Genomic DNA, 14,806 nt, shown 5'->3' on the forward strand with positions numbered 1-14,806 from the left:
ACCCGGCCTAATGATGTTACTCAGGGCACGCTAATGAGCCAGTGGTTGAAGCCGCGAAGTCAAATCAAATTTATTGATTTTTTATTTATATTTATTTATTTATTTTTACAACAGGTGTTTTTACAACAGGTGTAAAGCAGCTTTAAAAAAGTCCAAGTCCAAGCTCCCAGTGAGTAAAGACAAGGGCGACAGTGGCAAGAAAACACTTTTAAGAGAAAAATAAATAAATAAATGAAATGACAAAAAAAAAACCAATTAATGTCTAGTCTGTGTCTGTGAGTGTGAGCGGGCGTGTCCCTCCTGCAGGGTACATGGCGCATCGTGACAATAGGAAGGTATGGTAAAGATGGGCCAAGACTATAAGTCAGATCAGTGTTGCCCAACCCTGGTCCTAAAAATCTACCACCAAGCAAATTCTCACCCTTAGTCAAGACCTGATCCTATGAATGAAGGCCTCCAAGAGCCAAGTGTTGGAACATTGTGAGGGAGGTAAATCTTCAAGGCCAAAGTTTGGCCTTAAATTTGTTCACACGACATTGATGTTGGGTCAACAAAGTGAGACTTTTGGAAAGCTAAAATACAATTCTCATTCAATCTAAGAACACATACAAAAGTAACTCAAATCTGATTTGAAATAATCAGTTTTGCGTGTTCACACAGCCCTGGAAAAAAAAATCAGATTTATGTCACATTAAGGCAAAGAAATCCGATTTGAGTCACCTCAGATTTAATACGAATGTAGCCAGAGGTGTTTTTCGTGACTACAAAAGAGTAAAGCAAACACAGAATGAGAAGAAGGGTGGGGAAAGAAAGACAGGAGCAGAGTTACTGCTGCTCTGGGTTTCATGTGCTCAGAGTATCAGCTTCCTTCGACCAGAAGCAGGCAGGAAAGAGGACAGAAAGACTAGAGAAACCGTGGCCACTTCATTTTTTCTTTATGTCGTTTATGACAATGTGTGTGTTTTCTGGCTGATTATTGCTTTATAAATATTTATTGTTGAATTTTTCTTTGAATAAATCTAGCAAGTGTATTTCAGTATCGTGGATTCATTGTTCCCTAATCATCCTTACAGAGTAACCAAAAAATCTTCCAATGGAGCACCACTGTTGTATCACACTCACTTTATTCCGCACACACACATTGTAGATTCCTTGTTAAGGACCACAATCATCAATAAAACACAGAAATAAAAAAAATTAAAAAGTCAATAAAGGTAATCAGCTAAAAAGGTTTAAAAAACAAAAACAAACAAACAAACATGGCTTGGCTTAAGCTGAACTATGTGGGTACATCCAACACAGGAGGGGGCAGCTGAACTATGTAGGTACAGACAACACCAACTTTTTCCTCAAGGTCACATTTTGGATTGGCATCTGTGAGGTTGTCACCATCTTAGACCCGATCGTCACTTTCCTAAGCTCTCTACTCACCTCCTCATTCACGCAGCGCAAGATTGACTGGATGTCTTCACACCTTGCAAATGGATGTTAAAAAGCAGACTTTAATGAGGAAAACATTTTGCTTACAGAATCGGTAGGCTGGTGATAGTTTGTATTACAACACTTACCGTGGACAGTGCAGTTTCAGTTGCTTACACAAAGACTGGATGAACAGTGAGCCTGAACACGGATTCCTCAGTGAGTAGAAGCCTTTCACTGTCGACTGTGCCACAAAGAAATCTCCATCATCTGGGATGCAGATGAACCTGAGAGCATCTGGTTCAAAGTTGGCTTCCTCTTCCAGTTCTTTTGCCTCGAGGTTGTCAGCCTGGACTTGAACAAATTTTTGGGTCTTCTTGCCACGACAGGCTTGGATGAAGAAGACTTTGGGCTTATTGATTAGGGTTTGGCAGGAGGTCGCCTTGAAGGGGTGATATATGTCGCCAATAAGGACGATGTCACCATCAGTCCCGTTCACGCCAGCCTCACTGCCATGGCTCAGAATGCAGCACACAAAACAGTCACCATGGTGATGCCTCTGCCCCAGGTCATTGAGGACGGCCTTCATCTGACCTGCGGTTTGGTTTTTGTATACCTCCACAGAGAAGCCCAGCCAGGTGAACACCTCTTTAAGAGATGCTATTGGACAGAACAGGAGAAATAAACTTTTTAACAAAACATACTTGTTAGATATGTCTTATGATGCTCAGACAACTCATAACTCACAGAAAACGATAATATATTAAGGTTCTATATATATATATATATATATATATATATATATGAGACGTGCATTCTTTACAGTGTCAGTCAGTTTTTCACTTTCTTTCTTGTGCTAAAGTTTTTCATAATTTAATGTCCCCTTCAACATGTCCTTGATGGGTACTTAGAAAATAAACTGTTTACATTCTATATAACAAAGTCTCAAGCAACAGTTATGTCTTTTATTGCTCACAATTCTGTGCTTTTGTTATGTAACTTTAAAATAAATATGTTTGTATTGGTATTGGTCTGGTACTTATATGTGTATGTGGAATCAGCTTAGGTCGCTATTCACTTGATTCACTTGATATTGAGATGCAGAGAATGTGGCTTCAGAAAAAGACTAATAGATCTACAAACCTTCATCTTCATCAGAACCTTTACGGTCACCGAAATCTGGACAAAATGTGACATTATTGATGATCACACAGACACCACGAGGAACACTGGTCATTTTGTACTCGCTGATCTGGAAAATGTAAAGAAGTGTTATGCTTTGTCTATTGTCAGGTACATACACTTATCTGATGCTATCCTAAACTGGCTCACAAAATCCTAAATGAAAAAGCAGAGAATATGAAGAAACTCCTTGTGCTTGGGATCACCTCTGTGGGTGCTGGAGGTCGAGGGTTGAAGAACTCTTGATGCTGGGGGTTAGACTCAGAGCTCCTGAAGAGCTCTTGAAGCTGGGGGAATGTTTGCTGCAGCTCCTTGTTCTGCAAGAGCTGTAAGAATGTGCAGCAGGTCTTGTCCCCCTTGTTCATGACCTTGTCAAGAAAGTTAATGATGATATTCTCCTGTGTATGGTGAGGATGATGAAGGCTGCTGTACTCTCGCTTGGTGAGGATTTCATTCTGATGAGCGTACTGCAGCACAAAGCTTGCATCTGCCGACAGAGTGTCAATGAGGAAGATCTTCATCTCACGAACAGTCTCCATGACTAAACAGGAAAAACATATAGGAAATAGGAATGATTCCTGATTTTTGCATTACTGTCGAATAAATGAAAACTGCTTATGTCTATCTTTCTATATTAATGCAAGTGTTTGGTGGTAGGCTATATACATGTTATGTGTACGCTTGCTTTTCGTTTGGCCAAGTCAGTGTAATAAATAGTAGTCTGCGTGCAATATAAGTAGCCAAGTATAATCATGAATAGTTAACCGTGAGTAATAGAAGGCAGGCAAATACCGCCCCACATGGTAGTCAACGAACGACCAAAAGCCTGACGAGGCCAACGCGCTACTTGAGGTAAAGGGAAACTGAACACTATTTCGCAATTTTTACATACGAACCATTCATGACCATAATGAATAAGGTAACACAGCTTAAAAAAACAAAAAAAAAACAAAACAAAACAAAAAAAAAACAGCTAAAAAGAGCAGGTTAGTCGAGGTCTTTATTTCACAAAGGATCAAAAATGTATTTCCGAGGGGAAATCAGGCGCTAGTATCTAGAAGATTAAGATACTTTGCACGTGTCTCCAATGCAGTTTGCTAATTACTCCAACCGATTTTCATTTATTCCCCATGTAATCGTCATAAAATATATTTACAGACCTTAAAAACCGCGAAAGCATCAGCACGCAACCGTATTTAGTCAGCGACTTCCGTCTTTAGTTTTGCTTTTCTGAAAGGTGCCTTACACTGACTGGCCACTGGGGATCCGAATTCAAAAGGTACAGTTTTTTGTAAATATGGTTTTTCGCAGGCATCACTGGAGTGCTTACGTTTACTAACCTCTAATGTCCTTGTTTTAACTGTGTTTTGTGTTTACCGCCTGAGCAGTGAACATGATTTACATGAAGTTTATGTCTCATTTGGTTTAAAACCGACTAAGCCACGTGGCTGAAATGACACTCAATCTTATATAAGGAATATAATCTTTCAATAAGACAACATTTCTGCAATAAACTTGTTAAATGAAAATATACTTTTTATTGATCCCTTAAACAAATGTTTGTTTCTAATGCACTGCTTAAATTGCATTTAAAGAGTCACAAATCCGAAGTATGTCATATCGTATAAAACCTACAATTAAAACAATGTTTTAATATTAAAGGGCAGTTATGGATCTGGATTTAACAGGTGAGTTTACTGTGAGTTAGTGTGTTGATAGAGTATGTTACTCAAGAGAATGCGGCGATGTGATGACTGGGTTGCATGTTGAGTCATGTGCTTGTATTTTACTGGATTCACTTACCTTCTTCCACATCACTCATGTGAGCTGAGGTTATGCTGTGTATGCATGTGTGTAGTGTACATAGTCACAAATGTGGATGTGTTTGTATTATGATCTGTGCTTCTTTTTTGTCCTCCAGAGGGCATAAATGAAATCCGTCCTGCAGTTTACCGCGCTACTCTGAAACTCCAGTCCCTACAGAAATTATGCAACAGTGAGTTAATCTCCCAGTCTGTATGATGATAACATGTATGTTGGTCTATATAACCAACCATAAGTCATGCTTTCTAAAAAACAAATGTATCATTATATTACACTATTTTCACTGAGTAGCAAAGGTATGATGGTCTTAATCTCACGTGATACCATATACTGTTACTAATGTGTTCTTAATCTCATGTGTGACACATGCCATACACTGTTCTTAATGTGTTCTTTATCTCACGTGATACACTGTACACTGTTCCTACTGTGTTCTTTATCTCACGTGTGATACACACTGTACATTGGTCCTAATGTGTCCAGTGAATGCAGTCATGCTGCAGGACCTCCACCCTGTTCTCCGTGCTGTGGGGGATCCTGGAGATCCAGCGATACGTCTGTCTCTGGGGGCCCTGAGGCAGAGCCTGGAGCAGCTCTTCCCACAGGAGCTGCCTGGTCAGCAGACATGTGAGGCCTCTGAGCAGACTGCCAGACTTCTCTTCAAACTGTACGACAGGTGAGGAGGGCATGCTGGCCATTCACACATGATCACTCGTGTACATGTGGATCTTGCTTCAGAGCAGCCATGCCTTCTCATAGGGAGGAGACTGGCTTTGTCCTTCTCAGATCTGTGGAAGCTGCACTGGTGGTCCTGTCAGGAGACTCCCTTACAGCCAAACATGGAGGTCAGACTCCCTTACAGCCAACCATAGGGTCCTTTACAGTCATTCCGTTTGGTTGGTTATCTGTAGCTGTGACTTGTGGGGTCCTTTTGACTTTTTCTCCACAGCTCTCTTCCAGTTGGCAGCCAGCAGTAGCAGGGGGCTAGGCCTAGAGGACGTCTCTGTCAGCCGTGCTGGCCTCAGGGTCATGCTGTATGATCTCAGCCAGGTGAGGAACACTTAGTCCTGATTTGGTGACATAACTCCAGTTTTCCAAGCCAAAATTACACTTTACAAACAAACAAGATTAGGCCATCTTAAGAGGCAACCAGGTCACATTATATAAAACACAAGGATCCGAAAACAGTGGCAGAGGTTTAACCTAAGAATCTGCAGAAGGAACCACACCATGTGATATAATATGCACTGATCCTAAATTAGTGGTTGGGGTCTAACCTAACACTCTGTGAAGAGGAATCTAGGATATATGATATTTACATTCACAGCATTTAGCTGATGCTTTTAGCTAAACCAACTTACAGTTATGACTGAGCAATTGAGGGTTAAGGAGCTTTCTCAGGGGCCCAACAGTCACACTTTGGTGGTCGAAGTGGCTTTAACTGGAAACATTCTGATTTCTAGTCCAGCACCGTAACCACTAAGCTATCACTGGCATGATATAATATACTTTAACGATAAACCAGTGGCTCAGGTGTAACCTCAAAATATGGCTGCTTGTTAAGGTCCCTGCTGCCGTACAGGAGAGCCATGTGTTTGGTGAAGTGGAGACAGCAGTCCACTCCTGCTTTAATGGCGTATGTTCCCCTTCTGCACACACACTCACACACATACACACACACACACACACACACACACACACACACACGCACACAAAGGCTTACTTGCTGTGTGTGCCTTGCCTCCAGGTGCCCAGTGCAAGTGTAGGAGAGGAGCACCTGGTCAGGTGGCTGCAGGAGGAGCCACGTCTGCTACTGTGGCTCTCCACCCTCTACCGGCTCTCCATCAGCAAGGACGTGCAGCACCAAGTCCGCTGCTCCGCCTGTAAGGGCTTCCCCATCACAGGCCTCAGGTGTGTGTGTGGGTGTATGTATGTGTGTGAGTCAAAAGTGCATGCACATGTTTATACTATGACTGGGCACAAATTCATATCTAGTTAAACCCCTGGCACATGGAATCACACAACAGGTATCGCTGCCTGAAATGTGTAAACCTGCACCTGTGCCAAACCTGCTTCCTCACCGAGAGGCGTACCAGGAAGCACAAACCCTCCCATCCAGTGCTGGAATACTGCACGCAGGTCTGTACCCAACACTGCACACAGGATTGTACCCAACACTGTATGCAGGTCTGTATACAATGGTGCACGCAGGTCTGTACACAATACTGCATGCAGGTCTGTAGCCAACACTGCACACAGGTCTATACTCAACACTGCATGCAGGTCTGCTGCCACTGCCCCCTCTGAGTACACTCAGCAAGGCAGAGCTGTGTGTTCTGACTTGGTTATAACATTCTTATCCCCTTGCCAGAATGTAATAAACTTAAGTGTGTAATTCCAGTGTGGGTCCTGCTTGTAATTAATGTGCTACACTACACTTTGTGCCCAGCCTTCATGGAAAGAGTCAATGATGTCACTGGCATCCAGTGCACGCCACACTCTCCTGCCCCGCCGCTACACCACAAGACAGCTGGAGACGAGTACAGCCCTTAATGGCTACCCTCGGCACAGGTATAGGAAGTGTGTCTGAGTGTGTATGTGAATGTGTGTACGTATGCATGGGCATGAGCGTGTGGTGTCACTGAGACATTCTGTTCCCAACCAGTGCACCTGTTCCACTGTGTAACGTTGCTCCTGGAGGCGTGGATGCTCTTCATCCTCATCCTGCTCTTCCTCCTCCACAGATGAAAGGGGAGTCCAAAGCCCTGCAAAAAGATGAGCCTGACATAAAACCTCAGGTAGTGTGTGTGTGTGTGTGTGTGTGTAGTGCAGTGCCTCAGGTAGTGCATGTGGATGTGTAGCACCTCAGGTTGTGTGTGTGTGTGTGTGGTGCCTCTGGTGTGTGTGTGTGTGTGTGTGTGTGGGTGTGTGTGTGTGTGTAGTGTCCCCCCAGTGCACCTGCTCCACTGTGTGACGTTGCTCCTAGAGGCATGGACACTCTTCATCCTCATCCTCCTCTTCCTCCTCCACAGATGAAAGGGGAGTCCAAAGCTCTGCAAACAAACGAGCCTGACCCACAACCTCAGGTAGTGTGTGTGTGTGTGTGTGTGTGTGTGTGTGTGTGTGTGTGTGTGTGTGTGTATGTATGGACCTTCCCCATCACAGGCCTAAGGTGTGTGCATGCATGTGTGTGATGTATCAGGTGTGTGCATGTGCATATGTTGTACCTCAGACTGTGTGTATGCATGGGCCTTCATCCTCATCCTCCTCTTTCTCCTCCACAGATGAAAGGGAAGTCCAAAGCTCTGCAAACAGACGAGCCTGACACACAACCTCAGGTAGTGTGTGTGTGTGTGTGTGTGTATTTGTATGGGCCTTCCCGATCACAGGCCTCAGGTGTATGTGTGTGTATGTGTATGTGTGTGTGTGTGTGTGTGTGTGTGTGTGTGTGTGTGTGTGTGTGGCTTCATTTGTATGTAGTGCTTCTGGTGTGTGCATGTGTGTGTGTGGGTATGTAGTGCCTCAGGTAGTGCAGGTAGTCGTTGGCTTATGTTTCTCATTAGTGTCGTTCTTTTCACAGAGAAAAATGTCGCTTCTCCAAACAGACCTAAGCATCACACAGAAAGCCATGAGGGACTTGGAGAGAGATAAATGGTAGGCTGGAACACCGAATACCCTGAATGGCCACTTTATTAGAGACACCTGACCTTTTATGATTGGCGCTTTACTGTATTGAAATTAGACATGTGATAGGAAAGGAGATTCTGTTCATGTAAACAACTCATCAACAAAAGGGGTCAGAGGAGGATGTCAAGAATCATTCAAATGAACAGGTGGTGCGCAGTCTAGCAAATGCACAATGCAGCCGAATACAATGTTGGTGATCCAACTAATGTGTCCAAATGAACTATTTATCATTCCTTAGCACAGATGGGCTATAACTGAAGCCGAACAGTTCGAGTGCCACTACTATCTAAAGCAAACAAACATTGGATCACTGAGCAGTCGAAAAACATTCTCTGGTCAGACAAATCCAGATTTCTGTTGCACCATGCTGATCAGAGGGTCACATTTTGGTGAAAGCAGCATGAATCAATGAGCCCCTCCTATAAGATGTCCCCAGTTCAGGCTGGATCAACAGTACACCCTGGATGTTCTGAGACCTGCAGATGGTTTTGGACAATAGGGCTTACCTAGTCATTGTGGACAACCAAGTTCATCTCTTCATGGCAGTTGTTTACACTGGGCAGAAGGACACTTCAGCAGGATAATTCACTTTGCCACAAGGATCATATAGGCATGGATTGGTTCCAAGTACATGACAGTGTTTTCCTTGTTTCCCTAGCCTTCACATTGCCCAGCTCTTAACCCTACAGGCTGCCTTTCTGGGACAAGGTAGAATAGGCTGTTTAGAGCATGTGAGTACCATCTTTGCAAGAAGCTATCCTGTCTGCATGAGCCAAGATTCCCGCAGTTTGATTTCAGCACCTTGTGGAATCTACACTATGATGAATTGCTGTGGTTCTGAAGACCAAAGGAGGTCCAACGTGCTATTAGATGAGTCTTTAAATAAAGTGGCCATTCAATGTAGGACACAGCAGGGTGTTAACACACAAGTCAGAGTTTGTTGCTTTTGGTTTCCATGACCATGCATTTGTGTGTGTGTGTGTGTGTGTGTGTGTGTGTGTGTGTGTGTGTGTGTGTGTGTGTGTGTGTGTGTGTGTGTGTGTGTGTGTGTGTGTGTGTGTGTGTGTGTGTGTGTGTGTGTGTGTGTGTGTGTGTGTGTGTGTGTGTGTGAGTTCAACAGGCTCCTCGAGAGAGAGTTTCAGGTGTGGAGGGCAACAGCCCAATCGAAGCATGACTCTCTGGAGGACAGGTGCACAGATCTGGAGTCCACCATGGAGGTGCTGGTCCAACAGAGCCAACAGCTGGAGGATGAGCTGGGAAGAGTCCGACATGTGAGGGGGGGAAGGGAGAGAGAGAAGACGAAGGGGACAGGGAGAGGGAGGGGTGAGGGAGGCATAGAGAAGGAGAGAGAGAGGGAGAGAAAAAGAGGGGAATGCTGATCATGATGACTGAAGTTAGGCAGAGCAACTGCGACAATGTTTAAACATTGAGTATCTCAGTTTCTTTTAACCATTGAGTATCTCTTGAATGATAGTAATTTGGTCTGTTGTCACACACAGGCATTGAGTGTGATGGTAAGGGAAGAGTCTGGCAGAGATATCCAGGAGTCTGGCAGAGATATCCAGGAGTCTAGCAGAGATATCCAGCAACCCATCCATATGGCTACTCCACAGCAGGACAATGGCAACAACGGGAGTGAGAGACAGTCAACGTCTAAGAGTCTGGACTCCAAGGGCAGTTCTCTCTCCAGTTCACCCTTCAGTTCTTCAGAGATGGAAGAGGACAAGAGAGAAGAGAGGAAGAGGGAGACGGAGGAAGAGGATGATGAGGCTCTTCATTTGGTGCAAGAGGGCAGTGACATGGATGTAGTTATGGATGAGTTTGTGACAAATTTGCAAGAGGAGGTCCTGCTTGTTGAAGATTCTAAAGAGGTGGGCCTAGAGGAAGAGGAGGGGCCGGGGCTTGACAGACAGGTGTGTATCACAGAAGATTCACGCTTGGAGGGCTTTATCCAGGAGGACAATTTTGGACCAGATAGCTCTGATGAGGAGAAAGAGCAGGAGCTCCGTGACCTGACACAGCGCCTCAAGGGGGCGCTACTTCTATCCACACCTACAGGCAAGTACACAGGCTGAATGTATCTTTTTACTTCTCCTTTGTAACTAGTCTCAGCTATCACTGAGACACACAAAACTCACATAAAATAATTTAAATGGAACACTTATATATAGAATTTATTTTACATGCTCCAGCCACTTGGAGCTAATTGCTCTTTTTCCTGACACCCAGGGTATGGTTCTTCTCAGAAAGAGGCCCTGTTACAGGCAGCCAGAGGAGTTGGAGATTCAGTATTTCACATGGTTACTTCTCTCAGATCCTTCACCGGGTCATCATAGTACCCCAGTCAGAGTGCCCACGGTGGCAAATTCCACATTCTCACTTCACCTTCCTACACCACTCAGCCCCGCCCTGTTCACAACAGACCCAGAGCCAAGCTCCTTCTTTCAGACAGCACAATATGGACCATCTGGAGCTGGCCAGCAAACCGATCACCTCCCACAGGAGTGTGGAAGCGTGTCAATAGCAGGGAGGCTTGGTGCGGCAGGTGGGTGAGTTCACCTGGCAACAGGACGCAGCATGTGCTGGAGACACGGAGCTACAGAACAGAACTCAGACAGGTCCAAACGTATGATCCTGCCCCAAGAAAGGAACAAACCCCCCCCCCCCCCCCCCCCCCAAAACTGTCACTTTTCACACTGAACTTGAATGGTAATGGCATTTTTAAAGGAATAGCTTGAGATCTTTTTCTCTGTTTGTTACATTCATAACCTAGCACAAACAGTGTCTTAAATTTCAGTGTCTAAATTGATTGTGCAAAAAATGATAAGTGAATAAACAATAAATGATTTAGCCTTTGCTTTCATATTAATGATTGGGTTGACCTTTTATGTATTGCAGTAATGAATCATTTTTTAGTTTGATTTGAAATATACAATTCAGTTCTTTTAAAACTATTGATTTCATCTTGATTGATTTCAAACCAACTCTCCAATTCCATAGATAATGATTTAGAAAAGAACGTAAGTCTGTATTCATTTGGCCTTCATTTTAACCTGCACTGTAGCAAGTAACTGCAATGTTTTACTGTCATTTTATTTATTTTTAAGTGCATGTTCTTATTAGCTTGATTGTGATGTTTAAACCTGATCAAGTCCCTCATATGAGCTTTGAACCTTTAAAGAAAGACTGAAATATTTTATTTTGTCAAGTTCTTTATTGTTCTGTCAGTATTTCCATGGGCACATGAGATGAATGTAAAAGGGGCAGGGTTAAGGGACTCAAGAGTCATGTGGCCTGTGCCAGTGGACAAAATGCCCCAAATCTTTTCCTACATGTTAAGCCCAAACTGAAAACTTCCACTCTGACACTGGGCCAAATCCAATCAAATACAACTGATTACTTGCAAGACCTTATATTATTCTTTCTCATAAATGACTATTACAACGAATAATAAATTTAAAAGCTTAAATTTTCCTTGAAACATTCATTATAAGTAATTAGAAGTTTATTCAAAAGACCACCATAGTCAGGGTCAGGCATATAAAAGACTCCCTAATGATAGCAGGACAGAGTCAGTTTCACTTTTAATATTCACCATGTTTACCAATCCATAGGGTTTGTGCGATGTTTCCCCTTTGCATAGTAAAAGTAGAAGTTAATTGTTTTTCCTTTAACATGCAGTTATCTTAAGAAAGCGTGACAGGCTGTGTGGGCTCCACCCCCAGTGCAATTACATCATGCAGCTCTCTGATTAGTTGCAGAAACATTCTGCACAGGGCAGCCCTACAAGGCCAGTAGGTCCAGGGAGTTAAATAAGTTATAGGGGTAACAGTTTCTGACATTACCAGGCATATATAATTGTTTGTTTGTGTGTGTGTGTGTGTGTGTGTGTGTGTTTATTGTACCAGAGTTTAATGTGAACTGGTTAAGCAGCACCAGGAGCCACCGCCCAAATTGCTAGACACCATGTTTTTCCGGGTTTTTTTTTTTTTTTTTTTTTTCATTAAAACACCTGCAATACAACATGCTGTAGTCTAAAAGAAAGAGCCGTTTAACTCTTTGTATACGGGTCACACCCTTGTCTTAGTCTCAGTGTCGTTCAAGTCTTCTACATGTTGATGTGTGGTCAGGCCATCCAGGCCTATGCAGGCGCTGACAGCACTGGACGGACTCTGTGATCAGTGCAGCAATTTCAGTGCAGACCCTTCTCTAGCTCGCTCTCCTCATTGCAACTAATTGTAGAATTATATTCTTCTTTGTCTGTGTGTGCGCGCGCGTGTGTGTGTGTGTGTGTGTGTGTGTGTGTGTGTGTTATGTCGGTCCCTCCTCTGCCATGCAAGTGCCACAGCCAGGGCTGATCATGCCAAGGTCAACAGGAAGTCAGGATGATCGCAAACGGGAAAGCGCAACCATGACTGGTCATCTGAGTGAGGGTTCAAAGGTCACGTAAGAGAGCACAGAGGCTTACAGAAGCTCTTTCTCTGCCCTACATGACTGGTACATGACTTTCATACGTGGCTCTCGTACGTGACTCTGGGTGAAATATTAGATTGCTCCTTGTCTATTCCTTGATTTCCTTGTCTGTTTTCTTTTCTTCAAGTATTGCTAACTGGCTGCGAGCAGCGAGAGAAGGTACAGTCCAGCAGGTAACTTGCTCCAGCAGGCCAGGGGGGCAGCAGGCTTGGCTGCTGTCTCCAGCACTCCTCTAGATGGCACTGGCATTGGGGTCATAGCGTCTCTTCTTGACGTTTCTTGTCGGGGGCAAGCGTGGAGGAAACAGAAGACGCAGGAGTTAGTGCAGGCAAATGCCAGGGCAACAGAATACACACCACCACTGTCCACTCAACCAAAGCAACCCACCAATGACCATTCTGAAGCAATCACATATCAGCGATCACTAGTGTACGTCTTGATCTTAAATTAGAGGACATATTACTGTCTCAAATGTCAGTTGTTTTTTTCTGACTTTATTCATGTAACTATGAAGCACAACATCATTGTTGTTGGGGTGCCATGGCTACAAGTGGTCCTCCTTCATAAAAGGAGTGCATGTAGAAGTGTCCCTCCACTGAGCGTGAAATGAGTGTGTGTTTGAAAGACAAAGAAGGATGTGGAAAATCAACATTACCTCCTCGGAGAGAACACCAAACAACACAGAAAAAGGGGAATAAACAGTCTACAACATCGAGGGTCAGAAGAGGATGTCACACCCACAACATGAACGACGACGATACCACCAGGAACAACAAGAAAGTCAACAAGAACAACAACGACAGGGGGGGGGGGTTTGACACAATCTCCCCATAGTGTGGCTTGATGTGGGGCATCCCAGCAGTTTAACATGCACCTGTCCATAGAGAGGTTAGGTGGGAGACGCCACTATCGCTGAGTGAGGGGGGGGAGCATGCAGGTGCAGTGCAGCGCGTGTGTCTGTACCAGATCTCAGTGAAGCAGGCAGTAAAGGCAGCAGTGTCAGGCAGGTCCGGGTGGGGGGTGAGGGGTCTTGCTCTGTTCTAGGTTTTCAGGGGGCCCAGGGCCTTCCGGGAGGTAAGAGGGCGTGGCAGCCAGCCATGGTACAAAGGCTGCCTACAACACAACCTCCACCCCTCTTCTCTCATACTCTCACCCTTTCAGACAGCGGAGAGGGGATTGAGAGAGAGAGCACGGCGAGGAGAGCGGATAAGAAAGTCGTCATCCCTGCCCTCCCTAAAATCAAAACCCTGCCCAAACCAACCCCCTCCCTCCAAACCCAGGGAAACCTCCCCTCCCGCCCAGTGGGGTGAGCTCAGCCTTTGTGCAATGCTCCGACAGATAGCATCCTGTTGTAGCTCTGCCTTTTCGGTGCGAGTCCACATGCACAAACCCAGAGGGCCTCAGTCAAGATGCTATGTTCAGACCAGCATGCTGAAATGAGCCAAGTCTCCCCAGACCGATATTCCATCACCAGCTAGCTAGAGAACCCCCTAGAGCTTCCTGTTGACCCTCAAGTCTTTTACCACCAACACATTCTATGACTGCATAGTCAACTCTCATGTAATACACCTGAAAAGAACCAGAGGTTCGGCCTTACAAATCCACTTTAGGATCCAGTGCCACTGTTATGTCAAGTAAACACTTCCTTAGAAATCACAGATTAGTTATTATACCCTGAATTAGAAACAAATGTACAATTTATACTTATTTTACTTTGGTTAGCATATAAGACTACTCTTATGATTGAATTGTCATATAACATCTTTCTCTTTGATAGCATCGACTTAACATCCTCTTCTCTGATAGTATCATCTGGTAGATCAATTCATAACTGTTATTTTATCATTTAGCACGCATGCACCTCAAGCGCTGGGCCCGTCTTCTGGAGGTTCTGCTACAGTCTACAGAGGCATAGCCAATCCCAAATGTTCATGGAAGAATAATGCATGACTAATTTAGAAACAAACCAAACACAAAGCATACACTTATTTACTGATTGATTATGAAATTTATCATAATGGATATAATATGGAATTGTTTATTTTTAGTGGTTTATAGCATATGATATATGGGACCAAAATTTCTTCTGTGGCTTATCATAGTAAAAATATTGTACAGTATTGTGATAACTAAGATATAGTGACAAGATCATTTTGTGCATTGCTAGCTATCATTCACAAACCACCTCCCACAAATAATCAGATAAATTCATCATGATACC

At 44.0% G+C, this 14,806-nt stretch overlaps 3 protein-coding genes across 7 annotated transcripts in view; 1 reads left to right on the plus strand and 2 right to left on the minus strand.

Annotated features, from left to right (window-relative positions):
* Positions 1-1,105: 1,105 nt before the first annotated feature.
* On the minus strand, positions 1,106-3,845 carry casp20 (caspase 20, apoptosis-related cysteine peptidase). Its single transcript, XM_027004684.2, has 5 exons — positions 3,762-3,845; positions 2,808-3,142; positions 2,563-2,671; positions 1,569-2,079; positions 1,106-1,474 (listed from the first exon to the last, which is right to left on the minus strand). Exons 2-5 carry the CDS (start codon positions 3,138-3,140, stop codon positions 1,318-1,320), a joined length of 1,110 nt encoding a protein of 369 aa, XP_026860485.2. The 5' UTR covers positions 3,141-3,142; positions 3,762-3,845; the 3' UTR covers positions 1,106-1,317.
* On the plus strand, positions 3,403-10,774 carry dytn (dystrotelin). Of its 3 annotated transcripts, XM_035520402.1 has the most exons (17): positions 3,860-3,880; positions 4,264-4,289; positions 4,523-4,597; positions 4,909-5,101; positions 5,185-5,270; positions 5,375-5,475; positions 5,990-6,061; positions 6,173-6,336; positions 6,453-6,564; positions 6,875-6,996; positions 7,091-7,223; positions 7,458-7,511; positions 7,710-7,763; positions 8,006-8,079; positions 9,233-9,383; positions 9,612-10,170; positions 10,342-10,774. In XM_035520402.1, the coding sequence occupies exons 2-17, from the start codon at positions 4,271-4,273 to the stop codon at positions 10,446-10,448; spliced, it is 2,076 nt and encodes a 691-aa protein (XP_035376295.1). In that variant the 5' UTR covers positions 3,860-3,880; positions 4,264-4,270; the 3' UTR covers positions 10,449-10,774. The 3 variants fall into 3 exon arrangements, with proteins under 3 accessions (XP_035376353.1, XP_035376330.1, XP_035376295.1); XM_035520460.1 differs by lacking the exons at positions 3,860-3,880; positions 4,264-4,289 and adding an exon at positions 3,403-3,453 and having other exon boundaries at positions 7,368-7,511; XM_035520437.1 differs by lacking the exon at positions 4,264-4,289 and having other exon boundaries at positions 3,803-3,880; positions 7,368-7,511.
* A 532-nt stretch (positions 10,775-11,306) lies between these two features.
* adam23a (ADAM metallopeptidase domain 23a) overlaps positions 11,307-14,806 on the minus strand; it is a 15,112-nt gene continuing 11,612 nt past the window's right edge. Inside the window, exons 26-27 of one of the 3 annotated variants that reach the window (XR_003410278.2) lie at positions 13,549-13,739; positions 12,775-12,863 (exon numbers count right to left, since the gene is read on the minus strand). Coding sequence is in view for 2 of the 3 variants with exons in the window: in XM_027004713.2 (XP_026860514.2) it covers positions 12,718-12,863 (146 nt within the window). In the remaining variant the exon portion in view is untranslated. Of the gene's footprint in view, positions 12,864-13,548; positions 13,740-14,806 lie in introns of all 3 variants that reach the window. The other 2 variants (XM_027004713.2, XM_027004715.2) reach the window with 2 other exon arrangements.

This window comes from Electrophorus electricus, chromosome 1 (assembly GCF_013358815.1).
Source record: "Electrophorus electricus isolate fEleEle1 chromosome 1, fEleEle1.pri, whole genome shotgun sequence".
Taxonomy (NCBI): domain Eukaryota; kingdom Metazoa; phylum Chordata; class Actinopteri; order Gymnotiformes; family Gymnotidae; genus Electrophorus; species Electrophorus electricus.